Below are 12,169 nucleotides of genomic sequence, written 5' to 3' on the forward strand. Positions count from 1 at the left end.
AGACCCGCTCACCCCTTTTGACCCACCCCTGCAGCTCAGCCACGCCTCCTAGGGAGGTGGGCAGCCTCGCAGGAGCCCGCGCGAGGCTGCAGTGCCGCCCTCCGCCGCATGAGGGCAGCACGGCCTAGCCGGCGCAGCAGTGGCGGCCCCCGTGGCCCTCTTGGCCAGAGCCAGGCGCAGGCCGGCTTGCGGTGCCGTCGTTCATTGGCCGCGGCGCGGGCGCTGCCATGTTGGCGGAAGCAGACCCCCCTGTGCCGTGGAAACTGGCGGTGGCCGCGGCCGCCGAGTCCGTCTGCGCAGCCTCCTGCGTTTTCTCCCTTGGATCTTGGCACTGAGAGGCGGTGGCCGGCGGGATGGAGAAAAGTAGGATGAACCTGCCCAAGGGGCCGGACACGCTCTGCTTCGACAAGGACGAGTTCATGAAGGTGCGCGCGGCCTCCGCTCTCCGAAGCCGGGCCATGGGGGTGCCTCTGCCCTGTGCCCTCTGGGGCCCTCTCTTCGGGCTGCTGCTTCTACCGCGCACGCTCCGTATCTGGTCCTCCTCCGAGACCTCGCTGCACTTCGCAATGAGTCTTTTGGCCTCAGGTTTGGCAGGTGCAGCCTGGAGAAAGCACTTCTGTAAAATCGTGCATGTTACATGAAAAGGCCTGAAAGTTCTGGGCAAGTGGTTTTGAGCTGAATGTCAAAGCCTCTGTTACCCGTTCCTGTTACCGTGCAGCGCAGTCAGATTGCCAGTCCCCTTGTCGGAAAGAAGCTTGTTGACCGGGGTCTTGGAGCTCATTAAGTGTGTGTTGAATAAATCCCTGAGCCCACGTACTTTCCTAGGGACTCGGGTTGGAAAGAAAAAGAACTTAACCTGAAGTTTTGCTTAACATTCAGCTAAAGCTTCCGGAATGGGATCTTTAGAAGCTTAGAACATTCTTACTGACTTGCAATACGACAAAGCAAACCATTACTCTTTAAAGAAGTTGCTCTACTTCTTTTTACATGATGCATTTGAAGAAGTTGGTAGTTGTAGGTCGTAAACTTAGAGAAAAGAAATATAAACTGAAAACACTTCACTGATTATAAAGTTCATCAGGCACAACCTTGAAAATGGCCAGGCTTTGAGTGAGAGCTAGGAGGAGCTTTGCCTATCTATTTGGTGTAACCCTCTGGGTCTGCACTTAAACCATTCAAAAAAATGTTTATATTTAATTTCCTGAGGACTAGGAGTTTTGACACCACTTAGTAGCTGCTTTCAGTGTTAAAAAGCGCAAAGTTTTAACTTGTTAGTAGACACCTACAATTTTGAGCAAGTGAGTTGAAATCTCTTACTCTGCCTCTCTTGGTGACTTAAAATGTTTTCTATTTTTCTAGAATAGCCTATCTCTTTTTGATAATATTTGCATTCAGATTACATCTCCAAAGCTCTGTTGTTGTTTTTTAAGTATATCTGTATCTTCTCCAGTTGACCATACCATTTTTAATATGTAGGACTTATCTATACCCAGGAATAATGTACGTTATTCTTGTAAGTGATACTCCTATTAGACCACTGTACTAAAAGGTGTAACTTCATTAGGATGTCTGAAAGAATGTACAGAATCAACTCATTGATCTAGAAACCCTTTGTTTCGCCCGCTGGGTAAGAGCTACCCTGAAATGAGGGTGGAAAGAAACAGCTAAGGGTACATGCTGGGGAGAGGTGCCCTGGAAGAGGAAAGGCCACACACAGAGATCGGGGGCGTTGTTGACGTCAAGAATCTCGGAGTACAGAATAATCTCAGCTTGTCCATCTCTTGATTTCTTAAGGCTCAACACCAGCATCTTCTCTGACTCACTAACCCCACCACCTTTCCCACTCTGAGTTGACAGAATGCCTTTGGTATATGCAGCTTCAGTAAGTGAAATCACAGAAATGTAAGTTCTAAAATAGAACTTAGAGTGCAAACGGGGTGGGGGAGGGTGGCTGGAATGCCAGCAATTGCATATTTCGTGGCTCTATGAATATGCTGTACATTTTATAGTGCTTATAAAAGTGACAACATACATAGAAGAAAATACATAGAACAGCTGTTCTGTGTAAAATGTTGTTGATTTTTTAGGTGGAGCTTGAAGATAAAGGTTACTTGCAATTTTTGTTTCCTTAAACATATGTAACTATATATAAGTTACACTTCCATGGCAGAAAGGATGGTTGGAACATTTATCCAGGATATATTTCTGTGTTTGTGTCTCATTCAACACATTTTGTAATTGGATAGGTTTTGTGCGTGTGAGAAGGTTGGGATATGACATTTGTGTTGGGAGATTTGAGACTGCTTGAAAATCCAGTCAGTTGATGGGAAACTGCGTTTAGGTTGCCATAGATCGTAGCAGTTGTTTAATCAGTGGGCATTCCATGACCACCTGCTATGTGCCAGGCAGCAGTCTAGACATGAAGGTATAGGGATAAGTGAGATAGTTTTTTAGCTCTCTAGCATGGTAGATAGGAAGGACATGTGTGCCAAGAAACAGCACTTAGTCCACAGTGGCTAGCATGTGGAAGGATGGCCAGGAAAGAGACTGGGAAAGTAGAAAGTTAGATGAGATGGGATTGATTGCAAGTTGCATTGGGCCTTGTATACTACACTGATGAATTTGCACTTGGTGCAGTATTCGTTGTGGAGTTATAGTCAGGTTAAAAGCAGGAAATGGCATGATCATATATGTTGCAATTGGAACTGACTGGTAGCAGGAGGCTACTTAAAAAGTTATTTCAGTGGTTTTTATGAGATCTGAGAAATACAGGAGGGGATAGTTTGTCAAAAATATTACGTAAATGATGAAAAAGCAGGAGTGGCAGATGAACAAATCACTTGAGGGGTCAAAGGTGGTGGTGGCATGATGCTGTTGACTTTGTCAGTTTAATAAAAGTATACACGCTGAGCAATATAGAATGCATTTCTACAAAATATTAAAAAATTAGCAAGGTGTGGTGGCACATACCTGTAGTCCCAGCTACTTGGGAGGCTGAGGTGGGAGGATTACCTGAGCCTGTGGAGGTCAAGGCTGCAGTGAGCCAGGATTGCAGCACTGCACTTCAGCCTGGGCAACAGAGCGAGACCCCATCAAAAAAAAAAAAGAAAAGAAAAAGTACTAACACTCTTAGAGAGGGTTGACAATCGGTAGATGAATTAGGATGTAAGTTACTGGTAGTAGGAGAGAGGTTGTAGGCTAACAGGGATAACTTAAACCCACTTACCTAGGTGTGCTGTGGAAATCACATCCTGTCTCACATATGACTTCATCTGTTTTACAGAAAAAATAGAGGCCATCAAGCGGCAGCTCCTTCATCTTGCTGACAGCAACCTCATTCTTGCGTTTGTACCTGTTCTCACTCCCATCGTTAACCTGTTGTGTAGGGCAGTGGTCCCCAAGCTTTTTGACACTTTTGGAAGACAATTTTTCCATGGACCAGGGGTGCAGGGAATGGTTTTGGGATGATTCAAGCACATTACATTTATTGTGCACTTTATTTCTATAATTATTACATTGTAATACATAATGAAATAATTATACAACTCACCGTAATGTAGAATCAGTGGGAGCCCTGAGCTTGTTTTCTTGCAACTAGACAGTCCCATCTGGGGGTGGTGGGAGATAGTGACAGATCATTCGGCATTAGGTTCTCATAAGGAGTGCCTAACCTAGACCCATTGCGTGTGCAGTTCACAGTAGGGTCCACGCTCCTATGAGAATCTAGTGCCGCCACTGATCTGACAGGAGGCGGAGCTCTGATACAGAGTGGCTGTAAATACACGCTGCGTTCCTCCTGCTGTGCCGTCCGGTTCCTGACAGGTAGTTGGGGACCCCAGTAGGGGTCTTTCCTTCCTCTGGAGGTCTGCCTCCCATGCTTGGATCCGGTGCCCTCTCCCTTCTCAGGACCCTGTTATTCCCACCCTCTCCACACTCCTTTCCATTGGCTTTCATACACACTCCTGTTTTGGTTTCTTCTACTGGACCCTCTAACCTCCAGTTAAAGCCCCTCACTCTGTTCCATCTCACAGCCAAATGCTTAAGGGTTGTCTTTACTTTCTCTCCCTTCACTCTTAAATTCACTCCATTCTGGCTTCTGGTCCCATCATTCCACTAAAGACTTCTCACCAAAGTTAACTAGATGGAAGTTGATACACCAGCCCTTTTCTGCCTCCTTCCCTGACCTCAGTAGACCAAATGCTTCCTTCATTTGCTTTCTGAAACTTGGTGCTTTCTGGTTTTCTTTTGGCTTCTCTGGTCTTGTCTCTTTTGCATAATCATTCTCCTCCTCCTAACCATTAACTGGTGGGTTATGGACTCAGCCACATGTCTGTTCCTTTTCACATGCTGTGCACTTTTCCCCAGGTGACCCACTTCATGCAGCTTCAGTGACCACGTGTAGACAGGTGAAAGGTTCATACTTCTGGCCCAAATGTCTTCGATCTGCAGCCTCATGTGCACAGCACCTTGACATCTCTTCTTGGCTATCTCTGTGGCACCTCAAACTCGGCGTATTTAAAACTGAATTTGTGGGGGGAAGATGAAAAAACACAACCTCCTCTCAAACCTAGCCCTCTTCTGGTATTACCTATCTCAGGTATACTAGACCTGAGGTAATCCATCCATCTGGTTGTGAGTCAGAAAACCAGGAGTCGTCCTTGATAACACCTCTCTCCTTCACATTCTTCAAATCCAATCTGTTACTGAGCCTTAGGATTTCACTTCCCAAATATCCCTGAAATTTGTCTACTTCTCTCCATCTCCTGTTTTCCCACTTTCTGACTCATCGTTATCTTTGGCCATTATAATCTAGTGGCTTCTTACTATAGTCCCCTGGCATCCGTTCTTGCCTTTTTCTAGTCCATGTTCTACATCACAGGCAGGGTGCCCTTTTCAAAACGCATCTCAGTGCTTTTATGTAACAGGTGCTTGTATGTAATCAGACTGCCACCTATGTACACCATGAGGACATGAGAAAGCATTTTCCAGAACATTTGGAAGTATTCCAGAGCAGCTTGTTGCATTGATGGACAGTTTCTATTGATTAGTAGCTATCTTGGTTATCAGATTGAAAAAACATAGTGTATGTAGACTTGAGTACTATCTGGTTTCAGGCATTGACCAGGGGTCTTGGAATGTATCTCCCTCAGATTAAGGGGACCCCTTACTGTAGTTCTGAGGCTGCTCTGTATTCTAAGTGTGTGAATAGGGAATATTGAAACAGGAGGTGTATCCAGGAGAATAATGCCTGGCTGATTGAATAGCAGTGACCTGGAGATGTGGGCCCCAGTTTCAGCTCTGCTGACCACTCACGTGTGATTTTGTGCAAATCACTGGCCTCTGTGGGCTTGTGTCCTCATTTGTGTCATGGGGTGATGCTTATCTCAGTACTCTTTGCAGTGTTTCTGGCTCTTGTCATTTTATGTTTCTGCGAATAAAGAAACTTACAGTTGCCCCTCAGTAGCCGCAGAGGATTGATTCCAGGACATCTCCCACCCCTTCACAGATAGCAAAATCCGCAAATGCTCAAGACCCTCTTGTAAATGGTGTAGTATTTGCATATAACCTACTTACATGCTCTGGAATACTTTAAATCACCTCTAGATCACGTACACTACCTAATACAGTGTAAATCGTTGTTATACTGTATTTTTATTTGCGTTACTTTTTATTTTTTACATTATTTTTTTAAAGAGTCTCTTCAATTCATGGCTGGTTGAATTAGACGGTGTGGAATGCCTGGATACAGAGGTACAGTTGTAGTAGATTCTTCCCATTTGCAGATAAAGAAACTGAGGTCCAGAGTTGTTGTGACTTCCCCCAAAGTCACACAACTAACTGGGGCAACTCAGGGCCCCTACCTCCTGACTCCCAGGCTTCAGTACTGGAAAAATAATCGTGTCATGCTTTCCTTTCTAGATGGTAGGCACTTTGGAATGTGTGATTTTGAATACTAAGAACAGCCCCAAAATATTGCATAGTCCCTATGCTAAAGCACACGCATTTTATCAGTAGGGACAAGATTGAGGGTCATCACTTATTTAAAACAAATTGTAACCCATCTAGTGATCTGGACTCTTGGCCTGTAGATGAGATACAGGAGAGCGGATGTGGGTGTGAAAGCCGCGCAGCCCAGTGTTGCTGAGTGCCCGGCACAGCGTGTGCCATCATTTCACAGCAACTAAAATGCTGACCTTACAGTTTAATGGTTTCATTTTCAGTCTTCATGAAAAGCTTGAATTATCTTTGGCTCCAGTTTGCAACAGAAATAAAGAATATATTTGAGACTGATTTTCACAAAATTTTCTAATTACCCACATGTGGAGCAATTTCCTAATGTGAAATACTTTTCTTGATGGTATGAGATCAGTACCATTGGACATACACAGTTTATTCAGTTGGCCTTTGGTAAAAAGAAGTTCTTTGGTATGCAAAAAAAAAAAAAAAAAAGAAAAAGAAAAAGCTTTCTGAGCAGTTGTGGCTTTCGATTTTGTAAGTCACTTTTTGCAATATTATACAATGTATTTCTTGAATAAAATGTTGAACTCACGGTCCCTTGAGTTTTTATTACTTGGGATAGTTGTTCAAAGTTAGATAAGCATGATGTAAATAGATCTTTGTTGTTTAACTAGTCATATAGCATTTAACATTAAATTTCTGTGAAGATTTAACTAAACAAATTAATCACAAACGGAGGCTTGGGCTTCCTCAGGTGTCCCTAAAACACCCACAGCAATGAGCACTTCAGAGTGAGATCATTCTGCTTAAGCGCTCAAGAAATTAAGTTGAGAAAGTAAGCTGAAAGGCCACATAGATTATCATTAGTGTTAAATTGAGGTAAAAAGGAGAAAGAAAGAGAAGAAATCAGCTGGGACAGAGCACAAATATTTGTTAAAGGGAAGGGACAGGTTGTAGGTTTTCTTTGCCTTCTCATAAATACGTCAAACCCAGGTACAGTATTGAACAGAGGATTTAGACATAAAATTGATGAATCCATTGAAACATAATAAGTTATTTAGCACTTAAGTGCTACTATTTCATACAACTTCTAAGATCCTCTGTCCATAGATGCTGGAAAGCACTTTAGCATCCATTTTGAATTTCTCAAGCTTCAGTAATTTGGTAACCAAATAAAGGTTTAGAATGAGCCTTGGGAGACACGAGTTCCAGACTAACTGGGTCGTGTGTCCGTGGGGCCACCCTGCACTGGGGACAGCCCTAGGTTGAGGGCAGGGGCTGGAGGGAAGAGCTCCAGGGACGTTTTTGCCCACAGCTTGCTGTTGTGAGGAAGGGTTCCCTTCCCACAGTCTCCCGTGGCTAGTGCCTTCATGGCATTCAGATCTCGGCTCAGATACTGCTCTGTAAGGGTCTTCTATCCCCTTTTCACCACTCACTTTCATAGAGTTCCATTTTATTTTCTTTGTAGCAGTTACCACTATTCATAATGTTTATTTGTTTACATGTTGATTTTCTCATTTCTCCATTAGAATATATGCTCCTTGAGAACAGGAATGTTGTCTTTGCTTTTCATTGCTGTGCCCCCTGTAATTACAGTAGTGCCTGAGTCACGCTGTGAATCTATTTATTTATTGGATTTATTGGGCTTATTTCATTGTGGTTTTATTTTTGTTACTTATTTATTTTATTTTATTTTAGATTCAGGAAGTGCATGTGCAGGTTTGTTACGTGGTTATGGTGTGTAATGGTGAGGTTTGTGCTTCTAGTGTACTCATCACCCAGATAGTGAATGTTGTACCCAATAGGTAATTTTTCAGCCCTTATCTTCCTCCAACCCTTCCCCTTTTGAATCCCCAGTGTCTATTAATTCCGTCTTTATGTCCACATGTACCCATCATTTATGTCCCACTTAGAAGGGAGATGATGTGGTATTTGACTTTCTGAGTTAGTTCATTTAGGATAGTGACCTCCAGCTCTTTCCATGTTGCTGCAAAAGACACGATTTCATCTTTTTATGGCTGCATAGTATTCTATGGTATATATGTACCACATTTTCTTTTTACATTCTCACCAACAGTGTATAAGCATTCCTCTTTCTCACATCCAGTGTTGTTTTTTGACTTTTTCATAAAAGCTGTTCTGATTGGTGTTAGATGGTATCTCATTGTGATTTAAATTTGCATTTCTCTGATGATTAGTTACATTGGACATTTTTTCATATGTTTGTTGGCTGCTTGTATGTCTTCTTTTAAGAAATGTCTGTTCATGTCCTTTGCCCACTTTTTAGTGGAGTTACTTGTGTTTTTCTTGTTGATTTGTTAAAGTCCCACATAGACTCTGGATATTAGTCTTTTGTTGCATGTATAATTTCCATATGTTTTCTTCCATTCTGTAGATTGACTGTTTACTCTGCTGTTCTTTTGCTCTGCAGAGCTTTTTAGTTTAATGAAGTCTCACGTGTCTATTTTTGTTTTTGTTGCATCTGCTTTGAGGTCTTAGTCATAAATCCTTTGCCTAGGCCAATGTCCAGAAGAATTTTTCCTAGGTTTTCTTCTAGAATTTTTATAGTTTCAGGTCTTACATTTAAGTTTTTAATCCATCTTGACTTAATTTTTATATATGGTGAGAAATATGGGTCCGGTTTCATTTTTCTGCACGTAGTGAATATTTAATGTTTATCAAATATGCAGGGGCATTTATTCTTATCTGTTGATCCTTTGTCTTAAAGAATGGTTTGAAACACACAGACATATAGGAGCTCATACTAATCTTTTATGACTTTCCACCTATAGTTTATTTAATCCACAGTTTAGCACATAATATTTTGTATTGGTATGTATCTCAATGAGACTGAACATGTTTTGAGGGCAGAGATCGTGTCTTCAGCTTGGTGTTCCCTCTTAGCGTAGTACCTCCCATCATTATGAATACAGAATGATGTCTGGGGGATTTGGGTTCTGTCACAGCTGCGGTAGCTGATGATTTGATAGTTTTCTATATTTGGGGAACATTTTACTTTTTGGCATTCAGCATGAGGCAGCTTGGAGAATTTTGGTCTTCTGTTAAAAGTTCTATGAAGTTTTCTCAGTGTTAAGGATATTGATATTTGGGTCTCAGGCAAGCTTTAAATGATTACTTCCCCAGTTCTCTTGTGTTAGTCGTTGTTTGCCATCCTTGTGTGCAAGTAGTTATTAAAACAGCTAAACTTTTAAACTTTATTTGGTTTTAAATTTGATTGTCACTATTCTAGTTAATGGTTCTTAAGTTTTCCACAGCTGGTTTGTTTTGCTATCTTATTATCCTGTATATGATTTGTTAGTCAACTTCTAGCTGTTTGGGGCATTTGTACTTTACCTGGGTTTAAGTCAGAATTATCTCTGAGTATAAAGAGAAATGATTTTTCTTTTAATTTCTGGGCTTACAGACCATAATTCTTGACTTTTTCCAGCTTTTTCAGACATAGGCATATATATTTTAATAAGAAAAAAGTCTACTTTAAAAAATATTGCTTTTTAACTAAAATAGCTTATTTTCAAAAAGTGGATACTATTCTATTCAAGTAAAAAAAGTTTATCTACCTTAGTATTTTTTAATTAATAGACTATTTTTTGGAGCAGTTTTAGTTTTATAGAAAAATTGAGCAGAAAGCACAGAGGTCCCATCTATCCCGTCCCGCCTCCCCCTTCACAGTTTCTCCTAGTAACATCTTGCTTTAGTATCTTACCTTTGTTACAATTGATGAACCAATATTGAGGCATTATTTTTAACTGAAGTGCCATAGTTTTTATTAAGAATTAATTCTTTGTGTTCTACATTCGATGGATTTTAATAAGTGCATAGTGTCATGTATCCACTATTACAGTATCATGCAGAACAGTTTCACTGCTTTACAAATCCCTTGTGCTCTGCCTGTCCATTCTTTCCCGTCTCTCGGCACCCTCCGCACCCCCAGCACCCTCTCATCCCTAACCCCAGGCAACTACTGATCTCTTTAGTCTCCATAGTTTTGCTGTTTCCTGAATATCATGTATGTAGTTGGAATCATACAGTATATATAGCCTTTTCAGATTGGCTTCTTTCACTTAGAAATATACATTTAAGATTCCTCCGTGTCTTTGTGGCTTCATATAGCTCATCTCTTTTTATTCCTGAGTAACATTCCATGTATGGATATGCCACAGTTTGTTCATCTGTTTACCTATTAAAAGAAATCATATTTGCTTCCAAGTTTTGGCAGTTAGAATAAGGCTGCTATAAACATTCACATTCAGGTTTTTGTATGGACATACATTTTCAACTCATTTGGCTAAATAAGGAGCACAATTGGTAAGACTCTGTTTAGTTTTGTAAGAAGCTGCCAAGCTGTCTTCCAGAGTGACTTCCATTTTGCATTCTTCCCAGAGTTCCTACTGCTCCATAACCTCAGAAGCATTTGGTATTGTCAATGTTTTGGATTTTAGTCATTCTGTTCATTAGTGTCTTGTTTTAATTTGCAGTTCCCTAATAATAACTCATGTTGAGCATTTTTTCAGATCTTTTGCTCATTTTAAAATTAGGTTTGATTTCATACTGCTTGCCCACCCCAGCTTTATTTAGGTATGATTGTCAAATAAAAATTGTATGACAAATAAAAATTATATACAGTGTGATGATTTGATAATGTGTATACATTGTGAAATAATTACCATAATCAAGGTAGTGTATTCATCATCTCACATAATTAACCCCCTCTTAAGATCTACTCTCTTAGCACGTTTCAAGAATACAGTATATTATTAACTATAGTCATCATGCTATATATTAGAACTCCAGAATTTATTTATCTTATAGCTGGAAGTTTGTATCATTTGACATTACTCCCAACCCCAGTCTCCATTCTCCAGCACCTAGTAACCACAATTCTACTTTTTGTTTCAATGAGTTTGACTTCTTTATTTTTTGATTTTTGTTTTTGTTTTTGTTTTTTTGGAGACAGAGTCTCGCTCTGTTGCCCAGGGAAGAGTGCAGTGGCATCATCTTGGCTCACTGCAACCTCCGCCTCCCAGGCTCAAGTGATTCTCATGCCTCAGCCTCCCAAGTAGCTGGGATTACAGGCACATGCCACCACGCCGGGCTAATTTTTGTATTTTTAGTAGAGACGGAGTTTTGCCATGTTGGCCAGGCTGGTCTTGAACTCCCAACCTCAAGTGAACCACCCACTTCAGCCTCTCAAAGCGCTGGCATTACAGGCGTGAGCCACTGTGCCCAGCCAGAGTTTGACTTTAGATTCTATGAAGACACTCCATATTAGTGAGTGTCTAATTTTGTGTTGCTAAAACAGAATACTTGGGACTGGATAATTTATAAACTATAGAAGTTTATGTGGCTCATATTTTTGGAGGTTGGGAAGTTCAAGTCAAGAGGCCAAATCTGGTGAAGGCTTTCTTGCTGTGTCAAAATGGGGTGTAGAGCATCATGTGGCAGAGATTGGATAGGAGGAGCATGCAAGAGCAAGAGAGGGCTGAACTCACTTTTATAACCCTCTCTCAAAAATGAATCCACTTGCATGGTAACAGCTTGAATACATTCATGAGGACAAAGCCCTCATGACCACTTCTTAAAGGTCTCCTCTCATGAACTCTTGTATTGGAGATTCAGTTTTCTTGTATGTTTAAGTTCTTTGTAGACTCTGGATATTAGCCCTTTGTCAGATGGATAGATAGCAAAAATTTTCTCCCATTCTGTAGGTTGCCTGTTCACTCTGATGATAGTTTCTTTTGCTGTGCAGAAGCTCTTTAGTTTAATTAGATTCCATTTGTCAGTTTTGGCTTTTGCTGCCATTGCTTTTGGTGTTTTGAACATGAAGTCTGCCCATGACTATGTCCTGAATGGTATTGCCTAGGTTTTCTTCTAGGATTTTTATGGTTTTAGGTCTTATGTTTAAGTCTTTAATCCATCTTAAGTTGATTTTTGTATAAGGTGTAAGGAAGGAGTCCAGTTTCAGTTTTCTGCATGTGGCTAGCCAGTTTTCCCAACAGCATTTATTAAATAGGGAATCTTTTCTCCATTGCTTGTGTCAGGTTTGTCAAAGATCAGATGATTGTAGATGTGTGGTGTTATTTCTGAGGCCTCTGTTCTGTTCCAGTGGTGTATATATATATGTTTTGGTACCAATACCATACTATTTTGGTTACTGTAGCCTTGTAGTATAGTTTGAAGTCAGGTAGTGTGA

At 41.0% G+C, this 12,169-nt stretch overlaps 1 protein-coding gene across 2 annotated transcripts in view; it reads left to right on the plus strand.

The window, feature by feature from the left end:
• Positions 1-207: 207 nt before the first annotated feature.
• Positions 208-12,169, plus strand: part of COG2 (component of oligomeric golgi complex 2) — a 51,557-nt gene continuing 39,595 nt past the window's right edge. Inside the window, exons 1-2 of one of the 2 annotated variants that reach the window (XM_031659213.1) lie at positions 220-425; positions 1,795-1,902. Coding sequence is in view for 1 of the 2 variants with exons in the window: in XM_003893782.3 (XP_003893831.2) it covers positions 354-425 (72 nt within the window). In the remaining variant the exon portion in view is untranslated. Of the gene's footprint in view, positions 426-1,794; positions 1,903-12,169 lie in introns of both variants that reach the window. The other variant, XM_003893782.3, reaches the window with a different exon arrangement.

The sequence above is a fragment of the Papio anubis genome, chromosome 1 (genome assembly GCF_008728515.1).
Source record: "Papio anubis isolate 15944 chromosome 1, Panubis1.0, whole genome shotgun sequence".
Classification (NCBI taxonomy): domain Eukaryota; kingdom Metazoa; phylum Chordata; class Mammalia; order Primates; family Cercopithecidae; genus Papio; species Papio anubis.